The sequence below is a fragment of the Bos indicus x Bos taurus genome, chromosome 4 (assembly GCF_003369695.1).
Source record: "Bos indicus x Bos taurus breed Angus x Brahman F1 hybrid chromosome 4, Bos_hybrid_MaternalHap_v2.0, whole genome shotgun sequence".
Taxonomy (NCBI): Eukaryota; Metazoa; Chordata; class Mammalia; order Artiodactyla; family Bovidae; genus Bos; species Bos indicus x Bos taurus.
The window spans coordinates 50483068-50499393 of NC_040079.1; the positions used below are offsets into that span (position 1 = coordinate 50483068).

Below are 16326 nucleotides of genomic sequence, written 5' to 3' on the forward strand. Positions count from 1 at the left end.
ATGTTGAAGAAGTCCTACTAAATATCAGATGTACATTTTAACTTCTCTGTATTGCTACAGGGTAATAAAGGTCTTTTATTTAACACTTATTTTGATAGATTTTAAGTTAGTATTGTATATCAAAATTATTTCACTTCTATCAGGTCAAATTATTTCTATTTCTTAAGGAACAACGAAGATATCATCTTTCCTTATACAAACAACATTATAAAATGAATTTTTTAAATGCCAGATTTGATTTACACATTTTATATATATTCATGATATAATTATAAAATGCTAATGCCCTGACCCAACAATTTGCCTCTATCAAATGAATCAGGAAGAAAGGTAAGCTCTTATGGTTGTTACTAAAGTTGTTGTTATAAAACAACAGAACTTCAATTATACAAATAATATTATCATTCTAGCAATATTTTGTAGGTACTAAAAGAGAACTACGATGCTATTTCAACATCAAAACACTTTATAACTGTCACTCACACTGATTGAACAGCTATGTCCTATTTTTCCTATCAATGGTTAAATTGTAAGGGAAGTAAGAGAGCAGAGAGGTCAACTTCAATGGAAAATTTTATTTCCCTGCCAAGATAAAAACTTTATTTTAAATTATCTGTTAAAAGCCCAATTTTCTACTGACTTTCATTTTATATTGAAAAGATACTATAATGAAAAAGTTAAAACCCAGATACGCTAAATAATTTTTGAAGTACATTTAGAATGACTCTTGTTTGAACCGAGGCTACCTGCAGCTGCCACATACTATATAGCGCTAGGGTTTTCTTTAACTGGGGCATGGGGGTAGAGACAGCAAAGCCCCTTAGGTGGAAAGAAAAGAGATACTTTGTACAAACTAACTGCTGCTGCTAAGTCGCTTCAGTCGTGTCTGACTCTGTGCGACCCCATAGACGGCAGCCCACCAGGCTGCCCCGTCCCTGGGATTCTCCAGGCAAGAACACTGGAGTGGGTTGCTATTTCCTTCTCCAACAAACTAACTACTACCCCCTTAAAAGTGGGAGGAGATAGGTTCATAATACTGATCCATGATCTCATAGAGGTTAAACAGAAAAATATGAGTTTGGAACAGGTTCCTAAATGAATCATCATTTACAGGCATGTTGGAAGGGCTGGTAACCACCAAGTTAAGGAAAAGAGCATGGCTTTGGAGCGATAGGGACCTGCACTCTCAGCAGCCTGTGATAACCTCTCTTGCCTCGACTAGTTCAGCGCCCCCCACTAAAACCAATTCTGGTCATAGAGCCCTATGCTTAAAAGCCATATTCAAGATAAAACACTTAGCAGGGCCCTTATTCTCATAAGGCTTTTGTCAATCTGATCCTAACCCACTTTTTTAGTCTTTTGTACTCCCTCCTTTTACTCTCTGTGACAGTCTTGATAAATGAGTTGAGTCATAATAATCAAATGAAGAGGAAAGAGATGAAAACAAGGATGTGATTTCACAAAGTGCGAAAGTATGTTTTATATATATATATATATATATATATATGTATTATCTTAACTGTGTATATATGTATATATACCTCATAAAGGCCCCAAGTGATCATGAATGATACAGATAATATTTATGGGTACAAAGGTAATAGTATTATTCACCCTAGAGGCTGGAACTAGTCTTTCTAAGCCATGATTATCTTGATGGGTCCGAATGTTTTTTGGCACACAGTGAGTTAGAAAATGTGAACTACGTAACTGTCAAAGAGTAACAAAGTACAGTTTAACCCAGTAAGTGGTATCAACTTTTCTGCACCTCTGTAATCCATTTATCTAAATCCTACTTAGCTGGGGGATCATAGTTCTCATATATCCAAATAGCTCTTTCCAAAGTTTAGATTAATGGTTCAAACATACAGTAAACACTGATGTACAAATTAGCTATCTGATGTCACATATAAAAACAAAAATTTCATGTGACATATACATTTTCTTAGGAAGAAAACAACACTAAGGAAATTAGGATCATGTCAAACAAGTAATTAAAAACTGTCTGAAGATAGATACCCACCTCCCAAGTCCCTAAAAGCCAGAAGTGGCCAAGAATTCCAACGAACCGCTAAAAACAGATCTGAAATCTCAGTGGAAACAGGAGGCTTCATAGTGACACACAGGGAAGAGCTTAAGGAAATATAAACCAAACCTTCATAGATACACATAAAAAGGGAATGAGAGAATAGTAGTTTTTAAAAAGCTGTGGTAGTGGCTAGATGGATCACAAAGTACTTAAAATACAAATTAAAAAGAATATTATTACCTCAGGCCTCAAAAAACAAGAATAGAAATGGGAATTTAACTAACCTGGGTTTGATCCCTGGGTTGGGAAGATCCCCTGGAGAAGGGAAAGGCTACCCACTCCAGTATTCTGGCCTAGAGAATTCCATGGACTATATAGTGATGGGGTTGCAAAGAGTCAGACACGACTGAGTGACTTTCACTATCACTTTCTCCTCAAATAACTAGAATTTAGAGTATTAGCTTTTGAAATAAATATAAATAGGTCCTGGGGATTATATTTGGGGATAAATTATATTAGATTTGGGGAAGACTGTTGCTAATCTTTGACCTAACAGTATATACCATTTAGGACTATGAGTGATGGAAGCAGATATTAGTATTCATTGAGTTTTACAGAAATTAGAAATGAGAAGCTTAACTAACCGAAGTCACAAGGATTTGAAACCTCCCTCTCCTGGTCTTATGAAATAGAAAAAATTTCTTCACAGAGAAGTAAAATCTTGATCTCAGTTCACAATACTGTACAAAATTATATTTCTATAACAGTAACACACTTATTATCTATGATAATCATAATTTAACATGGACTCTAAATTTTCTGATAAAATCACCTACTTAACTAAGACTTAGCAGAAGAAAGAAGACTGTTCATAGTTGTTTATAGTTTACATTTCATGGATACCATTATTACACATGAACATGTAAATTAGTAACAGAATGCAAACTAGCCACTAAATTAATTTCTAACTTGATAATCCCACTAACCAAAAGGTAGGACCAGTTTCTAGCATCATGCATTTATTTCAAATTTATCTGAAATATAATAATCATATCTGCCAATTTGTAATAAGGAAAAACCCTAAAAACTGCAAATAATGTCAAATGAAACATAAACTTTCAAATGACACTGATAAGTAACAATTTCATGAGAAAGTTTATATTCAGTGATACTGGACTTTTATGCCTTTTTTTCTCCTTAAGTGTTCTTTATGGAAAATAATGCTATACAATCCTTTATAATATTCAACTTCTGACTTGTTTTTCCTAGATAAGAGCAAAACTAAGAAAGCTTACATTCTTTAAATTTTAATATTTAATGGCTTTATTTGTTCAAATAATGAACTTAAAATTATGTTAACTATGACTAAGATAGTTATTAATTAGCAAATGAAGTTACAGAATGTTATTTTATTGTTTCTAAATTAATGCAATTGATAATAGTGGTTAAGAACATGGACTCTAAACATTATGCTTTAGGTTCAAATTTCAAAACTGCCATTACCATCTCTGGGACCTTGAACAAGTTACTTAATCTCTCTGTCCTCGGTTTTCCAAAAACTAAAATAAGTGGGACTAATAATGGTAGCTACCCAACAGAGTTGTAGTTAAACGCGTTAATGTAACTTAAGTGCTTAGACAGCTAAGGTGCTTAGAACAGTAACACACCAACGTTTGTTGTCACTTTAATCTGTAAAAGAAGCTGAGAAAGGAGTTGCACAGGTTTCATTGTTATCTATATTTTTCTTTAAAATAGTTGAAGGACAAAACATATTTTCCTCCCTTCAAAACTTGCACAACCCTAATGGTCTTAACTTTTCAGATATTCTACAATTATAGCCTGGAGGTAAACAATTCCTGAGGTAAAAGGCCACACAGATGAAAGTTTTCTCTTTCCTATTTTGATAACACACAGTTGTGTTGACTTTTAAGGCACTATGAAACTTAGGGCATTTGTCAAATAATAGAATTATTAACTAGTCTTAGGCTGTAATATTATAATTCTCAGTTATTTTTTCTCTATTTGTCTTCAGCTTGTTCTGTACCAAAAAAGGGAGGTGGCATAAAATGCCCCCCAAAACCCTCATGCAATGGAAGTTTATACAACTGAACACCAATACTACCTTTATCACTTCCATAATAATAGAACACTGTTTTACTGAGAGCACACCACCGTTTCTGCCATTCAAATCCCAGGAAACTGTGATCTACAATAAAGGGAGAAAAGAACAGTTTAGATGATACACATTACCTTTATAAATATAATGTGATTTCCCCATTGTAAAAGGAAAAGTTAGTTAATATGATTTCTAAGGTTCCTTTTAGCTGTAAAATTCTATGACTAATTAGTTTGTGTCTTCTTTTCCAAGGCACGAACAAAATATAAAACAAAGCTAAAAGGAATACACTGAAGCAGAGATGGGGCTGCTATATTTGTGGGATCAACTACACGGCTAACAAACTTTCCTGACAGGAATAGTCAAAAAGGCATTTGACTATAAGGTCTTAAGATAATTGATTCATCTGGGTCACATTTTCTCATCTGTCATAAAAAGGAGGGAGGAGGAGTTGACCTAGATTATTTCTGTTATCTCTTTTGGCTTTAAAATTCAGCTAGGAAAGCTAAGAAAAGCAAATGGAATATATATAGGAAGCCCAAAGGGACTTCCTGAGAGATAAACTGAATGGTAATGAAGAGGCCATAATACTACCTCCATATTTCATTTCTATTATATATTAGTGTTGAAAGAGTGAGACCATATGATCAACTCTCAATTATCACAGCCAGTAAAGAGGAACACTGAATGAATAACAGAAAATGGCAGAAAATATGCTAAGCTTGATCTGAACCATAGCAAACATGGCATATGTCAGGTCAGGAAAAAGATAATCCTCTGCTCAGCCAGGTGGGATAATAGTGAGAAGTCCCATCCTGGAGATACAGTCAAGGCAGGAAGAGGCAGGAAACAGCTCCTGAATCATCTACAAATACCCAAGGTTGACAACAATAAACTTGGTCAAATGTTTTATTTTGTTCTTAGAAAGTACTCTAAGCTGAAAGCTATATTTTATAGTTGGGATAATGTCATTAAATTTTCCTAGAGTCTTAGATTTTTAGGTTTTTCATTAGAATCATACAATTTACCTTTTCTGCGTTTTTCAAGGTAGCCAGCCTTTAACACAAAAGGAAGGTCCTGGGCTGCAATTGGAGGAAACTGGTTTCCTATGGAAGGTAAGGAGCAAAAAAAAGCAGTGATTAATCCCTTTTAGAAAAATTAAGTATCAGATCTCATTAGATTCAGTATACTTTTAATTACTCAAATTAATTAAATCCAAGTCTATTAGTTTTATTTCATATGTATTCCATAGACTAGTCCCTCTCCACCTCCTGTGAATCTCAAGAGCAAAAAAATATTCTGTACTGTTACATCTTAATATATTATGCTCCCAAATACACAATAATATTATGTAACTTGATCTCTAAAGGGTAATACTTTTTGACCTGCATTCTATAAGGAATGGACTAGGACACTGTTATAAATAATAGTGTTCAATATCTTTATAAATTCATTGGAAATATACTACAGTTGCTTTAGCATTTTACTAGAATGCTGCTGCTGCTGCTGCTGCTGCTGCTGCTGCTAAGTCACTTGAGTCGTGTCCGACTCTGTGCGACCCCAGAGACGGCAGCCCACCAGGCTCTCCTGTCCCTGGGATTCTCCAGGCAAGAACACTGGAGTGGGTTGCCATTTCCTTCTCCAATGCATGAAAGTGAAAAGTGAAAGTGAAGTCGCTCAGTCGTGTCCAACCCTCAGCAACCCCATGGACTGCAGCCTTCCAGGCTCCTCTATCCATGGGATTTTCCAGGCAAGAGTACTGGAGTGGGGTGCCATTGCCTTCTCCATTACTAGAATGCTAACAAGTGAACATAACAAGTCCAATGACAGTTTCCATGGAATACACCAATAAAAATAGTCTTAAAATAGTTTATGATAAATAATGTTTTGATAGGAAGCTTATTATATACAAATTAATCACAGGTATACCTGTGGCGGATTCATTTCGATATTTGGCAAAACTAATACAATATTGTAAAGTTTAAAAATAAAATAAAATTAAAAAAAAATATCCAGTAGCTATAAAATCATGTGGTTTTTCCTTAAGAAACAAAAATCCAAATTAAAGTACTAATTTCAGTTCCCTGGTGGATCAATTTTGCTCAGTTCATTAAAATATATTTAAATGGAGTAATAATTTTGAAATACATATAAAATTTTAAGGAAAGCCAGTGGGAAAGTTTGAACAACTCTCCAATCAATGTATCCATTTAATCAATTGAAGGTAAAAGTTATTTAGTATAGTATTTTTGTACATAAAATAAAACTAACATAAAGGAATCTTATCTATGTGAGTAGGTCCTGGTTAACCACTAAATTAAAGAAGGTGACTATAGTTTGACTTGCTTTTTTAAAAGAAAAGAAAAAATGATTAATAGCATCTTTTAAATTAACCTAGGTTACACCGACAAACAGAAATATTATATCACATAGAAATATGAAATTTTAGCTAATATAAAACCATTTAGGAAAATTTTCTTTCTAAATAAGATTCCTGAAAACAAAGTATCTACCTCTTCAACTAAGCAAGATGATAGTTAAGTTTTTGTGGAAGTATGCTTGGACTCAGGCTTTTATGTAACTGGCACACAGAGTTCTTAAGTGAACTATACAAAATCCCTTTGTAGGAAGCATCATTTGGATGACATTTCAGAATGAGAAAGCAAACATATTAATTAAATATTCAATATGATTATTGTATGTCATGAAAAAATGTCTACGTGGTTTGTGCACAGTGATAAAAATAGAAAATTCACTGCAAACATACCATAAATAATTTTGAGTCTTCGGGATGATGGAAACAAACTCTTAAGCTCTCATTTATGGATGAAATTAAGCTACCCAAGGAAGAGGCAACTTTTCAGTCTTTAGGTCTAATACAAAAGGGCACAGGGAACAACTAATTACCTCCACTTGGCTACATAAGGCTCATGGAGAAGTAGAGCCATGACCCTCTCATATCCATTGGGGCATAAAATAAATGTTCTTTACATATAAAACAAATGCTCTAAATCTTAAGAAGAAACTTTACATTCTAAAGAGAAATGGGTACCTTTAGAATAGCTTTCAACTTTAAAGTTACTGGTCCAGAAAAAAGGAGGGGAAGAAGTGGAAGAGAAGAAAGGGAATTAGAATTTACAAAGGTGAATATATATAACCCAAAGCTCTTGCTTTAAGAAAAATGTTGATTAAATTTCCATCTGGTAAATCAATAAAATTTGATGTCACAAGCAACACTTATTCTGAATTCTAAATTCATGTCTCTAATATAAAATCTTTTATTTCATTCCTAAAGGGGAAAAACAAATTTTCTGACTAAAATTTCACTTTTCTAAATTCCTTTTGTCATTTGTCCAACACCTAGGTTTTGTTTAACATACACATGAATTTTTTAAAAAGTTAAAGTAAAGTAATAGTAATCCCTTTAGATACTTCAGATTTTAAGTTCTCTGTTTTTATTTTTTTTTAATTTTATTTTATTTTTAAACTTTACATAATTGTATTAGTTTTGCCAAATATCAAAATGAATCCGCCACAGGTATACATGTGTTCCCCATCCTGAACCCTCCGAAGAACCACTGGACTTGTGTAACACCATAAACATATAAACATTTAATACTTTTTGATGGTAGAAATTGAAAATTTGTAACAAGATATAAAAAGTAATAATTTCTCTTTAAAAAAATACAAACTCTCACATCATTTAACCTCATATCACTGTACCTAGAATGATCAACAGTATGCCACCATTTAAGGAGATACACACTGATTCAAATAATTATTATTGTTGTTCATGTGCTCAATTGTGTCCAACTCTTTGCAACCCCACAGACTACAACACACTAGGCTTCCCTGTCCTTCACTATCTCCTAGAGTATGCTCATGCCCATTGAGCTGGTGATGCCATCCAACCATCTCATTCTCTGTTGCCCCCTTCTCCTCCTGCCTTCAATCCTTTCCAGCATCAGGGCCTTTTCCAATGAGTCACCTCTTTGCATCAGGTGGCCAAAATATTGGAGCTTCAGCTTCAGCATCAGCCCTTCCAATGAACACTCAGGACTGATTTCCTTTAGATTGACTGGTTTGATCTCCTTGCAGTCCAGGGGATGCGAAAGAGTCTTCTCCAGCACCACAGTTTAGAAGCATCAGTTCTTCAGTACTCAGCCTTCTTTATGGTCCAAATAATTATTAATAAGACTACCACAGACAGAGGTGCCTGGTGGGCTACAGTCCATGGGACTGCAAAGAGTCAGACAACCACTGAGCAACTAACACACACACACACAAATGCAGCTATGCTGATACATAAGGAAAAGAAAGGTAAAGCTAATATAAACCTATCTGGCAGGTATCAACAAAGAGTTGCTGAAAATCTGCCAAACACAATTATATTATCTCACCAAGAGAAACTATGCATCACAGCCAATTACAACGTTCCAACAAACTCACAATTATATTATCAACTCTGTTTCACTACCAAAATTCACACCCTTGTCTCAAAAATAAGTTTAGCACTGAGCTTTAATCCTTTGGCACAGGATTCAGATCAGATCAGATCAGATCAGTCACTCAGTCGTGTCCGACTCTTTGCGACCCCATGAATCGCAGCACGCCAGGCCTCCCTATCCATCACCAACTCCTGGAGTTCACTCAGACTCACGTCCATCGAGTCAGTGATGCCATCCAGCCATCTCATCCTCTGTTGTCCCCTTCTCATCTTGCCCCCAATCCCTCCCAGCATCAGACTCTTTTCCAATGAGTCAACTCTTCGCATGAGGTGGCCAAAGTACTGGAGTTTCAGCTTTAGTATCATTCCTTCCAAAGAAATCCCAGGGCTGATCTCCTTCAGAATGGACTGGTTGGATGTCCTTGCAGTCCAAGGGACCCTCAAGAGTCTTCTCCAACACCACAGTTCAAAAGCATCAATTCTTCGGCGCTCAGCCTTCTTCACAGTCCAACTCTCACATCCATACACGACCACAGGAAAAACCATAGCCTTGACTAGACGAACCTTTGTTGGCAAAGTAATGTCTCTGCTTTTGAATATGCTATCTAGGTTGGTCATAACTTTCCTTTCAAGGAGTAAGGGTCTTTTAATTTCATGGCTGCAATCACCATCTGTAGTGATTTTGGAGCCCAGAAAAATAAAGTCTGCCACTGTTTCCACTGTTTCCCCATCTATTTCCCATAAAGTGGTGGGACCAGATGCCATGATCTTCGTTTTCTGAATGTTGAGCTTTAAGCCAACTTTTTCACTCTCCACTTTCACTTTCATCAAGAGGCTTTTGAGTTCCTCTTCACTTTCTGCCATAAGGGTGGTGTCATCTGCATATCTGAGGTTATTGATATTTCTCCCAGAAATCTTGATTCCAGCTTGTGTTTCTTCCAGTCCAGCGTTTCTCATGATGTACTCTGCATATAAGTTAACTAAACAGGGTGGCAATATACAGCCTTGACGAACTCCTTTTCCTATTTGGAACCAGTCTGTTGTTCCATGTCCAGTTCTAACTGTTGCTTCCTGACCTGCATACAAATTTCTCAAGAGGCAGATCAGGTGGTCTGGTATTCCCATCTCTTTCAGAATTTTCCACAGTTTATTGTGATCCACACAGTCAAAGGCTTTGGCATAGTCAATAAAGCAGAAATAGATGTTTTTCTGGAACTCTCTTGCATTTTCTATGATCCAGCGGATGTTGGATTAGGCAAAGGATTAGGCATTCAGTAAATGTTGGCTTTTATTAATTATAATTAAATATTATTATACTTAGTATAATTATTAATTCAAATGAATGGTTACCAATGTGACTATAAGACTATTTAATGTTGCCTAGGGAATTTTAATCAGAAAAATGAAAAAAGCATGATTTGGTAACTGTATTTGTTAAGCATTACAGTTATTTTAAAAGCAACTTGAAGATTTCTTTCTGAATATATGAAAGTGGTTGATAGAGAAATTATATCCTAACACAAAGGAGAAAAAATAATTAACCTATACTCTAGGGCAGCTTATTTATACTGCAGACTATCACCTCATAGCTTTCTAAAGTGGCCAAAAATTTTCAATACCCTGACAAAATAAACATATACTGACAAAGACAAGTCTGCTTTTTATAATATGAGCATGTATTTCTTATATAATAGTCCAACTTTTCCAAAGAATATCAATATTAGACATTAAAACTAATACCCTACAAGAGCAGGCAAGGAATGGGTCTTCTTCCAATTTTTCATTTTGGAATCTGAAATATGCAAAATGGTAACAATGTCACAAAATATTCAAAGAAACAAGTATCACGTGCCTATTATATCCTACTAACTCAGTGGGAAAAAGGAAGCAGTGGAATGCAAATTTTCTCATAGGTAGGTATCAATATTTTATTTACAAGGCCACTGTTTTTAAAAGATAATTCACCAATTCTAGATTGTGTCTTGAAACTTTTGTCTTAAAATCAAACTGTGTTATATAGTGGACATAGTCCACCAGCAAGCTAAAGGAATGGACTCCAGAATAGAGAAGAGCATGAAAATATTTTTTAAAAATTACCTAAAACCCAAGTAAGGTATTACCCAATTTTAGTAATTTTATTATTCTACAGTTTTAATTTTTTCCATTGAAACTAGGAGGAAAAATACTGAAATCTTTAAATATAGCCATGTATTAAATAAATAAGTTCTATCTTTTTAAATGCTTTAAATATTGAAATATTTAATAACAATATTTAATAAAATATTAAATAATACCCCCATTCTAAGATTCCATGAAATATATACACATTGATACTTTTCTTGCACTTTCAATGACAAATGGCCAAGGATCAAGATGGATTTAACTTTCAAAAATATCTAAAGTGAAAATTGTTCACAACATATTTTCATAGAACAATAGATAACTGCCTTTAGATCTAGCATAGAATTGTCTTATGTTGTTTCAAAGGTTTAATTTCTAACTAGAATCGTGGTCTGGAATAGCTGTGAAAGAAAATACATACATAAATATTTGTCATATTCTACTAACTCAATTCACATGGAAAATTTGGAATCTCAAATCTTTTCATCAGTTTTTTTAGTGGCAACATGAAAATTATGTATTTAAAGGACACATGAAACAACAGTAACACTTAAGAACTACTACAGTAACTAAAGGATTACTACTTGTGTTTCCTTAGCATAGTCCTTTTATAGTTTGTTTTCTCAATGTATCACTACTACTCTCTTCAGAAAGAATTAATCAATGAATATACTAGTACTGGTGATCCCTAAATCTATCATGATACTTACTTTAAAAAAAAAAGGCTCATATTTGGTTAGACACAAAGACAGTCAGCTTCCAATTAGCAGGACCATAGAATCCCCAGAGGTAGTTAAGCCTTGGCTACCAGATTCAAAGACTGATAAGGTCCCTGTGATGACACCAGGGGCAAAAATAGAAGTTGCAGCTCACAGGTTTGCCATCTGTTAGTCTCTCCACCCCGTCTATAAAATGGCAAGTCATTTTAAAAGCTACTCAGCAAAAGCTAAATAACTATTCCACATTTGCCTTTATTAACTGTTTCTTGATATGGAAATTCCAATAGCCTCATGAGAATCATCAATAGGTCTATCTGAAACCAAAGAAGATAATAACTCAATATTACAGCTCTGTGCTCACAGGAAATGCTTCATGAATATGGTCCAAAAGATATATTAAATGCTTGTTCAGAGTCCAAACAAAAGCTATATTACATCAAATATATATATGTAACTGTGGCTGATACTGATTTTCATGGAAATCTGTCAATACGTAAAATTCAAGTGGCAATAACAGAAAAATTAAGAATCAGAATTAAGAGAAATCTGAAATCATGGGGGTTCATCAATAACCACTAAAATAGCAGTCAAAAAGCCATAGATTGAAAGTATGTGTGGATTATGTTATCCATAAAGTTATATTATCCTCATTCACTTAAAACTGCTTCTTTTACTTAAGAAGTATGGCCAGGATTTGAACTATCTAATTATATATCTGAAGATTGCTTTTTTAGATAAATTTTTAGTATAGGACTATTGTCCTTAGCTCATAAATTTAGATGTAAAAATAATATCTCTTGAAGATTTCTGATTCTTTGATCCAGTGATAGACCTTAAGCTGTAACATTTTTTAATGCACTGAAGTTATTGCTTATAGAATTTTAAAAATGCTTTTATCCAAAAATTCCAGATATACCAATTTGTGGAAATGTCTGTAAGACTCCTTCAGTTATTTATAGGGATAAAAGCATATCAATGTATTGAATCCATCATTTTAAAATAAGGGTTAATATGAGTAATTTCACTTTATAAACAAGACTTCTTTTTCATATATTTATAATACTGGGCACTCTTTATACTTTTACATTTTTGTAAAAGTTACTTTTTAATAATACATCATTAGATTCCACAGAAATAAGTTAAATCAAATTTCATCTCCTATATACAGTTACTTCTCAGCTACTTTGTGTCTGACTATATCTTTTTTTTTTTTTTTTTTTAGTGGTTAAAAACAACACAAATTTCTAATCTTCCAGTTCTGGAGGTCAGAAGTCCAGAAAGTGTCTCATGGGCTAAAATCAAGGTGTCAGCAAGACTGTGTTCCTTCTGGAGCCTGGAGGACAGACTCTATTTCCTTCCCTTTCCAGCCCCTAAAGGCTGACCCATTTCACTGGCTATTTGCCTCCTTCCATCTTTAAAGCCAGCAATGGTTATTTGAGTCTTTTTCACAACGTCCTCGTTCTGGTTACAATTCTTTTGCCTCCTTCTTCTCATTTAAAGTGAAAAGTGAAAGTGAGGTTGCTAGTCGTGTCTGACTCTTTATGACCCCATGGACTGTAGCCTATCAGGCTCCTCTGTCTATGGAATTTTCCAGGCAAGAGTACTGGGGGGGGTTGCCGTTTCCTTCTCCAGCTTCTCATTTAAAGTTTCTTGTATTTACATTATGGGCTTCCCTTATAGCTCAGTTGGTAAAGAATCTGCCTGCAACGCAGGAGACCCAGGTTCAGTTCCTGGGTCGGGAAGATTCCCTGGAGAAGGAAACGGCAACCCACTCCAGTATTCTTGCCTGGCCCACCTGGATAATCCCCTTATTTTAAGGTCAGCTGATTAGCAATCTGACTCCAAATGTGGACTTCTCTGAGGCACTATTATTGTGCCTACTGTACCCCTCATTATCATATCAATTGGCTATTGATTTTTGCATATATTTGGAACTTATGTATCTGTCCACATCTTCTCTGTAACAAGAAAAAAACTTAGCTAAATTCAGAAAAGCAATATTTTTTTAAAGTTTATGATACACAAACACAGAGAAACTGTGGCACAAGCTTAAAATGGAATACATTTTTTTTCTTAAATTAAAAATAAAATTATAACTATATCAAAATTTTAAGATATTCTAAATAATTAAGTATATATGGTTATGAATTGGATTTTAATTTAATGTTTTACTTTAACACAAAAATGTGCCCCAACTTGACTTTTTTTTTTATTGAATTATAGTTGATTAAGGGCTTCTCTGGTGGTTCAGATGGTAAAGAATCTGCCTACAATGCAGGAGACCTGGGTTTCATCCCCAGGTCTGGAAGATCCCCTGAAGAAGAAATGGCAACCCACGCCAATATGCTTGCCTAGAGAATCCCATGGACAGAGGATCCTGGTGGGCTACAGTCAAAAGGTCACAAAGAGTCAGACTCGACTGAGTGACTATCACTTTTTCACATATAGTTGGTCTACAATGCTCTTGTAAGTTTAAGGTATACAGCAGAGTGATTCAGTGATTCAGATATATATATATATATATATATATATATATATATATATATTTCTTTTTTCCCCAGATCCTTTTTCCTTACAGGCTATTACAAAATATTGAGTATCTTCCCTATGCTATATAGTTGGTTTGTGTTTGCAATTTGATTTGTATTTAAGATTGTGGTTAAAACCTTGAGTCTTAAACTCAAATTGTAGCTTGACTATTAGTTCTGTGACTTAGGCAAGTTGCTTGATTTCATTTAATTTAGTTTTCAAATATTTGAATGTAGGTGTTAAGAGGGCACACTATGGAGAATTACTGTGGAGATTTAGAAATATAATATTTGAGATAACTACTCTAAAATGTTACTTCTTTTTAAATAGCAATGCAAATTTGCCAAATCCATTGCTCCATAAATAAGAAAACAAGAAAGCTGAAAAGAAAAACCACTACAATAAAATCTGAAAGCCTTTTACTAATACAAATTTCTCTCCAGCGATAGCTATTTGGCTATGGTTTTTCCAGTAGTCATGTATGGATGTGAGAGTTGGACTATAAAGAAAGCTGAGTGCCGAAGAATTGATGCTTCGTTGGAGAAGACTCTTGAGAGTCCCTTGGACTGCAAAGAGATCTAACCAGTCCATCCTGGAGGATGTCCTGGGTGTTCACTGGAAGGACTGATGTTGAAGCTGAAACTCCAATACTTTGGCCACCTGATGTAAAGAGCTGACTCATTAGAAAAGACCCTGATGCTGGGAAAGATTGAGGGCAGGAGGAGAAGGGGATGACAGAGGATGAGATGGTTGGATGGCATCACTGACTCGATGGACATGAGTTTGCACACACTCTGGGAGTTGGTGATGGACAGGGAGGCCTGGAGTGCTGCAGTCCATGGAGTAGCAAAGAGTCAGACACTACTGAGCAACTGAACTGAACTCCTTCCTTACTTATATTAGCTCTGTATCAAACACGACCTTTACCATACTGACAGACTGTAAGTTTTAAGCATTTTTTAAAAAAGTATCATCAAATATAAATTAAAAATATATATATAAACAAATATCAGCATGGTTCAATAAGGTAATAATAATTGCAACAGCTAACATTTATTATGTCTTGAAGGCTTTACCATGAGTTAAGCATGATATAGTCATCATCTCATTTTATTCTCTTACATCCCCAAAGGTTCCCAATGGAAAATTAAGGTCACAGGTATGAGGTGGATCCAGGACCCCAAGTCTGTCCAATGAAGCCCATTCTCTGAAATGCTATGTCCTACTGTTGATGAAATAAGTGAATGTCATCTATAGAATGGAGAAGGAAATGGCAACCCACTCCAGTGTTCTTGCCTGGAAAATCCCATGGACAGAGGAGGCTTGCAGGCTATAATCCATGGGGTCGCAAAGAGTCAAATTTGACTTAGAGACTAAGGGCATGTACAGAAACTCTATAAGACAATATCATTGAATTACTGTTCTGTGTCATTAATTACAATTATGCATTTAAAATTCTACACTTGTTTCATTTTCTACAAGATTTTAGAGAGATAAATTTCACTTCCTAAAAATGTCGTTTTAAAAGATTTCCATTTTAGTTTAAAAACACATTCACACAAACATGAGACAAATTAGTAATGAGAAAACTGATTGCTATGGAAGGAAAAAGAGGCTCTTTTTGTATGCAGATTCCTCTGGCAAACTATATTAAATATGAAATAAATGTAATTTAGACTGGATTCTTAAGCTCCTTTCCATTCAACTATGTTTTAGTTTTGCGCAGGCTATACAGCAATCTTATTTTTTTCTCTTTTGTAACTGTTTTATGTTTTAAGTTTAAGCTATAAATTTTTATAATTATTTTTAGAATAAAAGTAACATTTTTCTAATTTAAAATATTCTTTAAGTTCATTTTCATTGACTTATTTTTCCTATTCTGTGTATAAAAAGTTTAGAGTCATTAACAATATAAGATCATATCTGAAGTATCTGAAATAGGAATCCACAGAATGTCTTCTATATTATATAATATAATAAAAGATACACTTTTGTTTCTGCCTTGAAGAAAGAACAGATACATAAACATACATACATACATAAACATTCTATTCCCATCTCCCCAAAGAATCTATTATTGAGGGGTGGTTAAAATAAGTGAAAAATATTCAGTATGAAAATATCAACTGTGAAATCATTTTATGACTAACCTAAATTATTGAGTTGGGATAGAGTCTGCCATTCAAAGTGTTAAAAGGATCCTCTTGAAATGCGTGCATGTTATTTCTCTTTTCTCCCTCTCTCACTCAGACACACACACACACACACGCAATTTATCTTCCTCTCATCTGAAACATATTTTTCTATAAGTCTCTTTTTTCAATACAAGTATGAAATTAACACATCCTTACCTATTAATTTAGGA

At 34.4% G+C, this 16326-nt stretch overlaps 1 protein-coding gene across 2 annotated transcripts in view; it reads right to left on the reverse strand.

The window, feature by feature from the left end:
* The window catches only part of SKAP2 (src kinase associated phosphoprotein 2), a 168106-nt gene that overhangs the window by 66868 nt on the left and 84912 nt on the right, over positions 1-16326 (reverse strand). For both annotated transcript variants that reach the window (XM_027539379.1, XM_027539380.1), the window contains exons 5-6: positions 5174-5251; positions 4152-4235 (exon numbers count right to left, since the gene is read on the reverse strand). In XM_027539379.1, the coding sequence (XP_027395180.1) occupies positions 4152-4235; positions 5174-5251 (162 nt within the window). The remainder of the gene's footprint in view (positions 1-4151; positions 4236-5173; positions 5252-16326) is intronic.